Raw genomic sequence first — 15,091 nt, 5'->3', positions numbered from 1 at the left:
TAACTTTGCATAGATCTTTATTTTTCATAAATCTATAATTCATATATTGACATCAATTAAATAAAAAGGAGAAAACTTTTTAAAAAGGCAAAATCTTTAAATTACATGAATGACAATGCACAAAAATAGGTCTTATTTTATATTAATTTAGTTGTTCTGTCTCAGATATATACTAAAATCATTCAACAACAGGACGTACTGACAATTCAAGCTGGGCACAGAAGAAGTGCATGGTGGTAAACAGGTTCGGCATGTGTGCGCGCATATATTTTTATATATATATGTGTGTGTGTGAGAGAGAGAGGGATATTATGGGAGCTGTCATACCATGTAAACCAAGATATGGCAAGATAACACCCACCTTAAAATATAGAATGAAAATAATCCCTATCTATCAAGCGAGTCTCTCCTGCAGTTTAACTCGTCGGTGTAGCGTACACGTTTCACGTTCCTGTCTTTGGTCATGGCCTCCACAAAGCCCAGTAATCCTGCAGGACACTGAGTGCTTAATGCTTGTGTTTAATTAGAAGACCTTCATAAGAATACGTCATGCTGTTAGGTTAACGTCGGACCTTGCCATTATTTGAGTAACACAGCCCAAGACGATACGTCCAGCTGAGTTCACTACTGCAACACTTACTAGGGTAATATTGTAAAAATGAACATGGAGGCACAACCCAAAGTACATCACACTAACAAGCGACAAGCTGCTGATGTCAAGTTGCCAGATTGGTCTTTTGTAGAGTGGCGCGACTGCTACCATTACCGCTTGTAGATCTGATAAATGTTTTTAGCCAAAATACATACAGACCACTGTGAAATTCATATACCTCTTATACGTATACTACGTGACCTTTATCTGAAAAGTATTTTTAGTGTTTGCTGGTTTCACTGATGTTTTTTCCTTCAGTTTTTGTGCAACAAAATGGGAACCAAACGCAGATACAAAATTAAGATGAGACGAGGAAAATCCGAGGAATTTATTAGCCAATCGTTTTTTGCCACGTCAACATTTTATAACCAATTTACATAAACTAATGCATGTCACCCCGCTGCACTTGCGAAATGTCTATTTCAAGGAAATGAAGTTTAATGTTGTGTAGTCATTTGCTAGTGTGAATGCAAGATGAGGTCAATCAAATCTTTAATCTCAAAGGGCTCGTGTTGTAACATTAAGAATGGCAAAAGTACCCACCTCCATATTTGATTCAGTACTTCACTAAATTCCATCAAGTAATTATAATCAAATACTCAGTCACTTCATCCGGTCATGAAGTCATTTTAGTGAAATGCAGCTACTGTGTGTATGTGTGTAAATTTCCATAACATCTCATTTTTTAAAATTGAAATTAGTGTTCATCAGATGCACATTCTGTTACCTATAAATCAATGCACAGTGTACATTTGTTAATTTAAGCTGGACAGAACAGACTAATGCAAAGCAAAGGAAAAAGGGGGAATTGAATATAAAAGAAAACAAAATAAAATGTGAATATATACAAGTGTCATTTACATTAAAATTAGAGAAGGGAAATAAGGTGTATTCCTAACAGAGAAGTGGGAAACGTGAAAAGAAAGAAGAGATGACCATTTTGGAGGTAATGAAAAGAAAGAACAAGTAAACAATTTTAAAGTTTCAGTTAATTATAAATCTCCAAGGCAGGATTTAGTTAATGAAGATTTAAAAAGTATGGAAGGTCATATTCCCTAAAAGAATATTTACTAAAAAAAAAACAAAAAAAAACCACAAGATATTTAACTGGGTAGATAAGGACTTCGAGAAACATCCTATTGCGCTATAATTAAAGTCAAGCACACGTACAGTACGAAGGGGGGGGGGGACATTTTATATATATATATATATATATATAAAAATGACAGAAATGAATTATTGAGGCATGAGGTAATGCTTTTGACGTGATGAACATTTAATATGCTAGAGTCTGAGCCTGATGTGAAGGCTATTTAAAAAAAAAAAAAAACAACAAAAAAAAAAAAACAAATGTAGCCCTATGAAATTGATATGGTATAATCATCCACAGGAGACTTGTGGAAGAAGCAGGATTTTAAACTTTCCAAACTGCAGTCTTAATCACCACATTCTTAAAAACCAATCGTGGAGGGTTTGTGTGTTGTTGCTAGAAGACACTTGAAAAGACAGATGTTAAAAATGGTAAAAATGTCATCTGCTATTAATGCTACAATTACTGAAGTATTTAAAAACAGGTGTGGAATCTCAAAAGATCCATCCATGACCCGACGGTCTTCCGCGCACACACACAGGTAATATCTACTTGTATTATTAAAACAAAAACAACAACAAAGAAATACTATTTAAAACCCAGCTCACAACATCTGTATAAAAATTATAAGGATTTGAGCATAAAGAGAATATAGCTGAATTAGGCCAAACCATTACTGGGTTTGAGTAAGCACATGATTCAAGACAAACCGAAATAACCTGATGCTTGATTTAATTACTTCTCCAACCAGATTAATCATGAATAATCAACTCTGATTCCCTGCCTCACACAATAGCTGCATTGAAGTGTTCATTGAGCCCTTGTAGTTTCATTCGCAAAAAGTCACTTTCTTACTGCCAAAACAGAACCTCACCATGTCCACATATGATATAAAGGCAAATGAAACTAACATCAGAAGGAAGTTAAAACTGCCTTATCTCTTCTCAGGGTTTGTCAGTACAATCCTGAGAAGCCCTGCTAACGTTTCTCCCAAGGCCTCAAATGGAGTTCATTTCAGAGCAGTGCTGCAAAGCTACCTCCAGGGAGTCAGAAAGAGCGCACAAGGTTACAGCAGTGTAAACCGCCTTCAAGAAGAAGAAGAAGAAAAAAAAAACCAATGAACTCAGCATTTGAAATTCTCTGCAGGCGAATTATGCTTGGGGGTCTGCATTGTGAATCTGTGTGCATTAGAAATGAAGCCATGCTAGCCCCCCAAGAAATTTTTTAATTTTTTTTCCCCAAAAGTCTTTCAAAAAGGACCTCAGCATAAGAATAAGATTCACAATGATTCATTTAACACTAAACGAATTCTCTATGATTAAGCAGCAGATTATTTAGTCAGATTGGACACTTCTGATACACACAGTAATAGGATTTCTTCCTTAGATCTTATTGGACAACATGTAGTGGGACTGAAAAGAAGAGGAAGAGACTAAATGACAATCATTGTGTTTATTGTGTTTTTGGAGAGTCCTGCTGGCAAGCCTGGGACAATCAACTTTTTGTTTTTTTGTCTCATCCTCCAGCCAATCAGCCATGGAGGCGTTCTTTTAGAGGCACCGAGGCCAGGTGTGTGCAGAGTGGCCCTGATATTATGGTTCACCACTATGGGGGAAAATAGGAATAATAAATAAACTGCAGGATCAAACCCAAAAAAAGAAAAGGGGAGACAAGCCCGTGAAAGACCATATCTTCAAAAAGATAAAGAAAGAAAATAGTTGAGGAGAAGATAGATAGCAAAAGTGTGTGGGGAAAGGGTTAAAGAGCACTTTGTGTTTTGATGAAGGCAGTTCTCTCATTTTGGATGTCGAACTCATCGCTGTCGGACTCAGAGTTGCCCCCGTCTTCGTTACACACGCTTGGTATACCCTTGTAGGAAATGATGTCGCTGCGCGCCATGCTCAGGCCGAAGTTTGCGCGCATTACAGAGCCCACGCCGACTTCAGAACTGTACATTTTAGTGAGGCTATAGGAGTGGAACTGAAGCAGGCCAAACACCACTACAAAGGTGGCTGCGATAAAGGCACAGCAGAGCACTGCCACAGTGGCAGGCAGACTGGACGAGAGCTGTAGATTCATGATGCCAGAAGGGGCGCTGCCGCGCAATTGGAACAACTCGGCATCGGGTGATTCGCGCTGAATCTGGTTCTGGTGCTGGCAGGTACCAGTGAGTAGGTCCAGGTGGCTGTGGGGTGGGCATGAGAGACAGTCTCTTGGCCCTGTGCCGCTGCAGGTAAGGCAGAGCTCATGGCAGGGCATGCAGGCTGGATGCAGGACAGCAGCCACATCGTTATAAGAGGAAAGCTCAGACTGGGAGACAGACGTGAAGCCTGCAGGGCACTCATGTACACAACCCTGCTGGTACATGTAGAACCCGGGGTTGCACTCTGCATACACAGAGAAAAGAAAACAATTATAACTGCACAGAGAAGGAAAGCTTGATATGGTGAAAAATACCAGGTATGGAAAAAAAAATACCTTCAAAATATGCTGAACAATAATAGTAGAGAATAAATAATTCGGTATATAGAATTTGGTACTCTGACACTGTATACAGACGAGAATCACTTATTAGTTCCCATATTGAATTTCCTTGTCTACTAAATAGCAGGCCAGATGAGTGCTAAAGGAGCAGTCATTGTGCACTACAACTAAACACAGTCCATCAGGTTAATTAGAAAAATGACCTAGAAACCAAGGTTCCTTTAGGATCTTCATCCTTGCAAAGAGCAGATTTTTCTGATACCCAAGATGAGTAATTTGTGTTTAACCTTGGTTGTATGCCATAAACCGACCTTAAGAGACAAGTATTTTAGTTAATAGGAAAACAACAAGCTAATCAGGGAGCAGATGCACATTTTTCCCCAGTCCCCAATTCAGCAAACAATAAATAATGAAACAAAGGTACTGTGAAAATGTTATGCTTAGTACCTGGCTGTAATTCTTAGTGGCGCTAACAGCTCTAGACATTTGGAGAGGATCTTAGAAGAGCAACATGGACACATCCGCCAACAGGCAGGCAAATTAGCTCAGTTACAACTACTATATCAGTGTTTTGTCTGTTGAAAACAACACAAATGTGGACTCTGTGTCCCTGAGGACTGGCTTAAAAACCACTGAGCTACCAAATCAAGAGGCAGATATCAGGGGTTATAAATATTCTGCCTACTCTGTAAAAGACCCACACTTAAGAAGAATAGGAAGTGGATAGCACTAGAGACTCTCACAATGGTTTAGCCACAGAGCACCTGCAACCAGTGCAGCATTAGAAAAATAAATAAATAAATATAATGCACTTCTAAATTTTATTTCTCACTATTTAAAAAAATAATTGAGAATATACAGAATTTGATAACGTTATAATGTATTTATTTATTGGTTAAAAAAGTCTGTTTGGAAAAATGGGTTCGGGGTAAAGTGCTAGGTTGGATAAATCTTTTTTACAGACCCCTCAAGGCTGCTTCAGGCTACGTGCACATTAATCTGGATAGATCTGAAAAACTGCATTTTCATTTTAAAACGCTCTCAGTTTAGCTGGCATTTTCAAACGTTTTGCAAAAATGGCTCATCCACACAAGTTTCTGAAAACGCTTACATCCCTATACTGTGTATGCATAAAAACATATTGCGCTTTGGCCCGCGTCATTTCCGTCAGGAGTTTATTTAAAAAATGCAATCTGAAGATTGAACAAAGTGACATTGATCTTTAACAAAGCTATCAAACTGGATAGTAGGCAAAACACCTGCAGTACATTATTGTCCTCCTTTTTGCTTGCTGCGAGTAGAATGGGTCTCACATGACCACATCACATGTCTAAAAATAAATAGGTCATTGTTTTTGAATATCTCCGTTTTCTCAATCCACACTACAACGCCAAAACGTCGTTTTCAAATTTATCCGGATTAACGTGGATGTAGCCTGACCCCCCCCCATCTCAGTCTGTTCAGAATACAAAATGTGCCAGAATCCACGTTGTGCTTCCAAAAAACAAACGACAAGAGATGTAGTAAAACGAGAACAAACACTGGTATAATTTGTGAAGGTAACGGTTTGGATGACCCACCTTCATATAAACAAATGCAATGCTAAATTAAGCTAACAACGGTAGTGACTGTCAGCTGAAAAGTTCATTGGAGTTCATTACTGAGAAAAACAGGACAGCGAAAGCAATCCTGACTTGCTAATTAGTAAGAGCCAAATTTCATATGTTTATAGTGTTACAACTTGGCTATCAAACAGCTAGTGATCTAAGTGACAAAACCACAGGCCAGGCTAAAATAATAACACCGTCACTCACCCAGCACACTGTTTTCGCCCACACGGCAAATGCGGTGAACAAGAAAGACAGACATATACACACACTTGCCCCAAAAAGCACTTACGTCTTATATGTCACAACTTGCTGATGTTTAGTAAAAGTGAAAGAAAAAAAAAAAGAAAAATAGCCTGCAAAATTTTAAACAGGGAAATGTAGCAAAAAGTTTAATTTTCATTTATAAATGTAGACCATCCTAGCTATTTGGCAAAATCCTTCATTTCAAAATATCATTATATAGGTTAACTTCAAACAAGTACATGAATATTTATTTAATTACTTATTCAGTTATTTTAGCCTCAAAACCACAGTATAAACCTAGTGAAGCAGATACCAAATGTGGTGGCTCGTTTACTATAATGTATAACTTAAACTTTTCCCCCAAACCATACCTTTAAATTTAACATCAATTCCAAGTGTATATTGGGACACAAATGAATGCACGCAACATTGCACATACAGGTGCTGGGCTGCAGGGGGCACTCTTACTTCAGCAGTGGAGCTCTTACCTGTGCAAATCTGACTGAGGTCATAGGTTTTGCAGCCGGCTTCAGGGAGTTGGACGGAGTCTGGTGTGGACAAGCCAGCTGATGCAGAGGCAGTGCCGTAGAGAACCAGCGTGAACTGTGTTAGAGTGCCTGAGAGACAAGACATGAAATAATGATCCATTCATGCAGAAGAAAAGTGTAGCATCTGCTACTACACAATATGTTTTTGCCCACGGTACCAAGTCTTACTACTGAATTTTTCAGCAATTAAGCTGTACATGTTGCAAAACAGCTAGAGATTAACATGATGTGCTTTAGTAGATTGTACTACTTAACAGAATAGAGAGTCTTTTTTAAATGTTTATTTAAGAAAACCGACTGTTAATGTCAAGTTGATTTATTCCACCCACTTTAACTTGGCACCACTAAAATCGGTCACTGTAGACTGTTAAAAGTCAACAGCTTGCTAAATCAGGCTAATACAATCAATGCAACTCAATTATTCACACTATAGATGGGCTAGTAAAGTAAAACACACACACCAGTTGAATAATGTAAGCCAGGGCTCAGTGAATATTTACAGTCTGCAGAATGATAGGCTGGACAGCCTGATAGCAGGGGACAGGGGAAGAGGGAGTCTCAAACCTGTGATTTACTTTGCCATATTTAATTAATAAGATTTACAGCAGGATACGGAGAAGGAAAACAAGTAAAGCCAACCAACTCGTAAAAACAACAGACAGAACAAGATGACAGGAATAAAGGGAGGATGCAGCAGAAGACACTCCTAATTTCCTGTCAAGTCTACAGCATTGGGAAGCTAATTTCTCAGAGCAAGATTAACTGCTGGCCTTAATTGCCCTAGCCTAGACAGCACTTTCAGTGTAGAAACTTCCTTCAGACAGCTATCAAGTTAATGGAAAAAGCTTTAATCAAATTAGCTCAATCGGCATTAAAACTGTTACAAGCCTAGTGAAAGATTTTCAAAGAACATGAGGGAATGCAAAAAAGGTACAACAAATCACATCCTCCAACAGAAAGCCCTGTTTGGAAGTGTCAATAAGCTGCTATAACAATATGTGCTCAGCATTACGTTTGACCAACATCAAACAAAGAAGCAATCAATTATTTTGACCTTGAGAAAAATAAATAAATGAATAAAAATTGTCAAACCTTGCCACAGTCCAACCCCTCTGTTATTTATGCTAAAAACGTAGTGCATTCTGCAAGATTCTTCTAGTTACACTTGCAAAGTTATGCAGAGAAGCAGCCCACTGGAACTCCAGGAGTGAGACTCCTCGCTTCAGCTAAAATGTCTGCCCTGCTTTCCGCATGCATTAATGACTGTATAAAATAAAGAACCTTGAGGGAGAGGATATTAATAGTTACCGTAGTCACTGGTTCCAGCCACATTCTCAATTTCCAGAGTCCACTCGCCGCGAGGGTCTTCATCCCATGAGTGGGTGGTCATAAAGGCCCAGTCGTTGAAGCCTTCAGAGGAGTAATCATGAGGTCTGAAGGACAAAGACAGAAAACGGTAGTCTTTAATTGGAGCGAGGGACACAACCAATGTACAATCCATACAACAGTGGGTCTGCCAAGAGGAAGGGAAGAAAAACATCATGCCCAAAAACCTTACACATTTGACACAAGACAAGCAAATAAATAGGTTTACAGCCCCTGACCTGGGGGTGAGCAGAGTTGACCGGGTGCCCTGTGGGCTGATCAGGTAGATGGCCAGGTTTCCACGACGGTTGTAGGACAGTGTGAGCTGGGCTTGGACATGTTCCAGAGAGCTCACAAAGTTGGGCTTGCCTGAACACGCGTCTACGCTCCTGTTGATCACCAGGTGGCTCCCAATGTTCCTGAAATAAAAGCACAATTTATTTATTTATTTTTTTATAAGACTGCATTCTGTAACAGTTCCTTTCAAAACATGGTGAACTGCAAGATGCTGAAAGTCACAGTGACTTGTCCTTTCCCTTATTACACTTAGTCCTGCTAATAAAACGAACACAATTACACAAAGCTGTGCCATAATCCACATTCAATTAGACTATAATCAGTGATGTGATTCGAATAGGGATTAAGGACCCCCCCCCCAAGTCAGGGCTCCAAAGTCATAACTCTTTAGTAGCTTTTTTTTTTGCAGCACTTCAATTGACTGATTCTGTGCTTTTAGCAGTTGCACATTTGATCCTTTCCTTGGCCTCCCTAAAGGGAGAGAGGTTAAAAATGCATCATTTTTAAAAATTAATTCATATAATCTTAGAAACAATAAATCACCACATCATTACTGCTTCCATGGAAGAGCTTAGCTGAATGCTTAGATTTTTTTTTGGTAGTGTTTTTGTAACAAGTGCACTGGAGACAAGGTCTGTGGCAACATCACACTTGCATCATGCAGCCTACAATAATCTAGATTCTCAGCAAAGCACAAAAACATTTTCTCCATTCCCTTTTCACTTTTGGAATACCAAATGACAAGGCTGATAAGCAATCCAAGTTCAACTGTAAGTCATTCCAGTTATCAGCAGAAAATCGAAACGGTGTCTCATCGGACCACCAACTGATATCTTCCAGACCAAGTGTTTTCCCATATCCACCACACCCGTTACTGCAGAACACAAAAAAAGCCCCACAAGGATCAGAACCAGGTCACTGTGGCCTGGACGATAACTTGATCACACAAGGACGTCACAAGTACATAAAAGCCTAGAGCAAGGGACACCACATTAAACTTTAAGAACATGGTAAGCTCTCCCAGCTAGAGAGCTTGTTTGTGTCACTGAAAGCCAGGTACCAGGATCTCTATACCCCACAGCAAGTCCTGTAAGGATCCTATTCATGTTAAGCAGGACCAGGGCTTAATAATATAAAGTTAATGATCCCTCATATCATCCGTGAGATCGTAAACAAAATAAAAATTCTTGCACACAGATGCATGTCAAAAACAGCACAGTACTTGCAGTCTGGGTTTGACGTTGGGAGGAGGGGATCAACGCAGAGATGTAATCACTAAGCTCAGCTGGACCAGCTCCAGAAGCGTGACCATACTAACCAGCATGCTCAACTGGGCTTCGTTCCAAAGCCCTCTGATCTTTTCTATAACATGAAGGAACCGAGGGGGAGACGCAAATGAAAAAAGCATGAGCTCTCGAGAGGGCTTGTGTATGTGCTTGTGTACATAAAGGAGGGGGGCATTTAGAGGAGTGTGTGATTGTCAGCAGAGACACGAGTGTGGTATAGATCATCTGCAAGTAATTATTTCTTTTAGACATGCACCGCGGGAAAGCCTCCCCCTCATGACGGAACATCAAACCCAGCAGAGCGGTTCAATCTACGCTCACGTGGACTGTAAATGAGACGTGCACCCTAGCACTGCTTGTCAGTACAATGCTAACTTCCTATTAAAATCTGTCTTTTCTTGAGAAATCAAGGCCAGAGATACAAATAATCTCAAACAGTCTTGTAAGGCACCCCAAGTGAAGCCTGTGAGCCATATGTTAGCACATACAACACGCTAAAGCCAGAATGTCAAACTCATTTTTGGTAACGGGCCACATTACACTTCTTAGTTCAATGTCAAGTGGACTGGACCAAAAATAAATAAATAAATCACTGCAATTGCAATTACAATTCATTAACCCACACCCCTTTTAATTTGTTTTGGAAAGAGACCTGGTTACGGCTTAAAGTTTTTTGCTTGCGAATGGAGAATTACATTAGCATCTTTAGCGCATATGATCAAGTTTACAGCCCTGTGTTTATTTCTCTATTCTGCCACCTAGTGGAATAACAGGCTAGTTCTTTTTCAAACCTTTCCATTCAATTACGGTTCACAACATGATTTTAATTTAGAACAAATTCATGAATTCATTTAGCAGGCCAGAGTACAAACTTTATTGGACCAGCCCCAGGATGTGGGCTGTAGGCTTCATACAATTGCCCATTACCTTTCACCTATTATAAATATGCTAGCTGTATTGGGTTATTTATTAGAATCTTGCTTTGAGTGACAGACTAACCTGGACTCAGACAACATGGAGATGACACACTTCTGCTGAGGGCCCACACTGGTCCAGTTCTTGGCCTGGGCCACGATGGCAGCAGCATCCAGCAGGCCATATCCATACGAGTGGCTTACTGAAGAACAGACAGAGGGAGACAGACAGATATAAAGTGATGGACATGTACAGCAAGATGGGAAAAGATAAGAATAAGACAAGAGATGGGCGATATAAATATGTGACAGTTGAGGAGAAACAGATAGAAAGAAAAGGAGATGGAGAGAGTGATTCGGAGGGAGAGAGAGAGAGAAAAATAAATCAATACTGCTGACAGCAACCTGGCAATTCCATGCAGTCCAGTTTAATAGGGGCCTGAGCATTCAATGACATTATGAGACAGGCGAGGAACTGAAATGCATTCTTGATTGGTATAATGAACATCGCTTCATTGACTGGCAACACATCACACTTGGTTGTGGAGCTCAAGCACAGAATAAACAGAGCAGACAGCAGACAAGAAAAGCACAAGCTGCATGTCAGTACCTTGGCGTCCAACCCCATTGGTCTTCCAATCGTTAGTGATCAGGTGAGCTGGGTTAGATGTCCTCACAACCAGATGCTGCATGTCCCTCCATGACAAGTTTTTACTGTCAAGACAAACAACAACAAAAAAATCTATTAGAGCTAACTCATCTCTTCCAACACTTGGTCTTTAAATGAACTGTGTTAAGTAGCAAGTGGCATTCAGGGTGAAATTTCACCTGTAATTCTAAAGCTCTCACAGATAGAGAGCTTTTTCACAGGCAGGAGAGCGAAAAGGTCAAGTCTGAAATGCAACACTAGGATGAAGCAGTTACACCTACTGCTTACACAGCTTCAGGTAATGCTAGAAATGACTAAGAGTCATAACTGCGTCATAGTCCCAATGAAACATCCTACTAATTTAAGGTGTTCAGACAGCATTGGACCAGAAGCTGAAACTATCTACAAAGCCTTGTTGCAACTTACGCCATACAAACCACAAACCCAACACTTAAGAGTTAGCAACACTTTATGTTTAAATGCTACCGCTATGACGTCTTCTGCTTTCTGCTGAATCCTGAACTTCGAGTGCAGGAACTCTGATTTTCTTAAAGACAGTATTTTATCATCAGCATAAAATATTACTGTATGGACAGTTGTATGGGATGTGGAAACATTTTTATATAAAATGTGTGATCTAAAAAAGACTTAAGCACATTATTCTTCTTTAATAAAGTTAATGTTTGCCCACAAGAAGAATTTGGCAACAAAACAAACTGGATAACAAAAGCATACTCAAATGACCATATAAGGCACTGCAAGGAAATAATTTCCTAGAAATGAATTATTTCCTATATTTGAAACACCCATATTCACGCTGTAGCTTCACATGGATTCATGGTTCAAATTGCATAAGCAGGCTTGTTGTAACTCACTTGATAGTTGTCAGTAAGTGTAATGTGTGCATGAATATTCTTTGCGTCTACTTTTTGATGTAAAAAGACACGTCCTAAAAGCAGTTTCTGGATACTGTACACTTGTACCCAATAAGTGGCGCTGTAATTAAAAAGACTGCTCTGTGATTATTTCAGGACTCTTATTCCCAATAGGCTCATACTAAGCATACATTAAACAGACTTAGTACTGTTGCAGAAGAGTAATGACTTATAATCCCACAATCCAGTATCACCCAGAAGAGGACGGGTTCCTTTGGGGTCTGATTCCACTCAAGGTTTCTTCCTTACGTTGTCCGTTTCCTCTGGATTGCTCTTTAGAATTCTAAGTTTACATCCAGGTTTCGTGACAATGTCTGTTGTTAAAAGTGCTATACAAACAAATATTACACTGGACTGAAAAAGCATAAACCAGCATTAAAGCTGGTTGATCTCCACAAAAGCCGTTGCTGTATGTGCAGCAGTTTTGAACAACCACAATATAAACACTATCTGAAAATCTCTCATGGAAATACCGGTCACTACTACAGTGCAACATGGGGGAAGTATACCACAACTATAATAACTGCCTGGAAAAGTATCATTCCTGGCCCTGTCTGTTTAGAAGGCACTAAAACAACAATCACGACAAAGCCACAACATCATAGTTCAAAGCTTTTGGTGGTGTTTAATGATATAGTCGTGATTCCAGCTGTAATTAGCTGGGGTTGGTCTCCACTTACTTGGCTTCCAGGGCGAGGGCTATGATTCCTGCAGCCAGAGGAGCTGAAGCCGAGGTGCCTGTGTGTGAGTCTGTACACTTCTGTCTCAGGTCTGTAGTGATCTGTGGGTAAGAGGAAACATTCAAGCCATCTTTTCATAAAGAAGAGCTCAATGTGTAAGAGACTCTAGGCACACTAGAAACTTAAGCAGAGAGGGTTTGTAGGATCAAATAAAGACTGAAGCATTAGGAGAGTGGCTGTGCTGCATATCTGCTTTGGCTGCATCCAGATCCAAGTCGAGCTGCACAAGCTCGGGAACCTGATGCGTGTTTAAACATTCATGCAAGGTTAGAGGCATCATAATTAGCCCTTAGGACTGAGGTGACTGGTGTAAGGAGCAGAGAGGGATGAGAAACTAGTGACAGACAGAGAGAAAATTAGACTGCAAGAAAGACTGTGGAATGGTTCATGACGGAGAGAGGTGGGAGGTGCACCGACTGAGACGGAGCGGCTCGGATTGAGGCTAAGTGCTAAAAATTGCTGAGCAGCTGAATGACAGCTCAGAGGCGGAGGACGCGGCAATTTGCTCTTCTTCATTCAAAATGGGGGCATCAGAGAGCAGGAGAGAGAGGAAGATTGCCCGTCACTGTATGAAAACACAGGCACATGTTAAGATAAAGCTTACGGAAAAATGATTTTTGAAATCTGAGCATCTGTGCAGCAACATATTTTCTTATTTTTTTGGGCGGGGGGGGGGGTGTAATGCTGAGTCATTTAGCATTATGGGAAAATGTGGGCGCTCTCAGTGTAAAACTCTAACAAAGGAAACTGAAAACAAGCTCAAAAGAATGACATGGCAAAACCGGTACGATTACAGTATGAGGTTACTGCTTTGTCTCAAAATGAAAACTTACAGTACAAAGCTTCAGTCTACACACTAAAGACAAGGTCTGAAGGGCTGGAAAAGTGCTTTTGCAGTGAATACGGCATTATGAAAACACAATACAGACCCTCAGGGCAAACGCATCCACTCTCCTTTCAACTCGCACCATGCCATACTTCACCATTAACAACTGGCATGTTAAATACCATCCACATTTTCCTACAAAATGCAAGGGCCTCTTTAAATTTGCCCCATGGTGCACATTTTATCATCTTGACCACACAATTTAATGGAGTTTCTACAACCACAGGCATTAAAGACATCAGGACAGGGCCACTCAATTTCTTTTAAAAAAAACCATTTATATTATAAATATGGTGTTTAAGTAATTTTGACCTGATAGTAACAAGGTGATATATTAGGGTTAAAAAAATATCATTTATAAAGACTAGGCAGTGAAGTTGGAATCACATTCTTTGTAGATTAACGTATACTTCCTACTTTGAAAGAAATATAACTGGATTGCTGTAAAATCAAAAGGGAGGCACTGGGTCAGAGAAGCATGCATTGCTATGTAGTGCACCCAGGGGCTTGGTGCAGCATGATGGACTCACAATCTGTTTCTCGTTGAGTCCTCCGCTGCTGTAGGTGGTGGCGAGGGTGGAGGAGCAGGCCTCGCTGTACCACGGCACGTTGCCGTACTGCGTGCTGCTGCTGATTGAGAGTGTGTAGATGCTGTTGGTGTAGCCGTCACAGTTGCAGCTGTCTTTCTCCCGGCCCCCATTACCGGATGCCCACACAAAGATGGAGCCCAGCCCATGGCGACCCTGCACAACGAATGGATAAAGACACCAGTCAATTCCACCATGTTTAACATTTCTACTGCATATTCGATACACGTCTATCTGATATTGAAGACTGACTGAGAACATTAACAACAGTTGGGGCTACCGCTTTGAAGAAGGAAAGGAAAACGCCTTCTAGCTCCCAGCTGTCATAAACTCAGCAGACGGTGTCATAAGAACAATGCAGGTGTCCTCAGGATAATTACGTCTGTTTATATACTTTACTATTGAAACTCTACTAGCAAATATCAAATGATCTGCAAATCACTGAAATGATGAGGAGAAAGGTATGAGGCATGTTTTCAGGGTATATTTTAATATCCCACATGGCTTTCATTTCAGCATGCCGTCCCAGGCAAAGACAAGAAGTATCTAATTCAATTCAGATGTTGTTTGCTGGTTACCTTTGATCAGGCTTTGTTTGTGTTGCCCTGTCTCATACGTCAGGTTCTTAACAATAAAGCAATAAAATGCCTCCAATAAAACAGCTCAAGTCCAATTCAGAGAAAGTTCATTGAGCTCTTTGTGTTTCTGCCCATGTACACACCTGCTGGGGACTGCAGACCTCCTTTTGCATGTGTTTGGCCAGGCTTCAGCCCTGTTTGCTTTAGGATTTATTCGGCAACGCAAA

The 15,091-nt window shown here is 40.3% G+C and overlaps 1 protein-coding gene across 4 annotated transcripts in view; it reads right to left on the bottom strand.

The window, feature by feature from the left end:
* furina (furin (paired basic amino acid cleaving enzyme) a) overlaps positions 1 to 15,091 on the bottom strand; it is a 93,047-nt gene continuing 77,956 nt past the window's right edge. For all 4 annotated transcript variants that reach the window (XM_053635396.1, XM_053635395.1, XM_053635393.1 and 1 more), the window contains 8 exons: positions 14,230 to 14,442; positions 12,754 to 12,854; positions 11,100 to 11,203; positions 10,575 to 10,692; positions 8,232 to 8,411; positions 7,936 to 8,060; positions 6,568 to 6,696; positions 1 to 4,129 (listed from right to left, as the gene is read on the bottom strand). In XM_053635396.1, coding sequence (XP_053491371.1) covers positions 3,501 to 4,129; positions 6,568 to 6,696; positions 7,936 to 8,060; positions 8,232 to 8,411; positions 10,575 to 10,692; positions 11,100 to 11,203; positions 12,754 to 12,854; positions 14,230 to 14,442 — 1,599 coding nt within the window. In that variant the 3' untranslated portion in view covers positions 1 to 3,500. The remainder of the gene's footprint in view (positions 4,130 to 6,567; positions 6,697 to 7,935; positions 8,061 to 8,231; positions 8,412 to 10,574; positions 10,693 to 11,099; positions 11,204 to 12,753; positions 12,855 to 14,229; positions 14,443 to 15,091) is intronic.

This window comes from Ictalurus furcatus, chromosome 10 (assembly GCF_023375685.1).
Source record: "Ictalurus furcatus strain D&B chromosome 10, Billie_1.0, whole genome shotgun sequence".
Classification (NCBI taxonomy): Eukaryota; Metazoa; Chordata; class Actinopteri; order Siluriformes; family Ictaluridae; genus Ictalurus; species Ictalurus furcatus.
The sequence above is the reverse complement of the archived record's forward strand: the minus strand, read 5'-3'. Positions and strand labels throughout refer to the sequence as shown.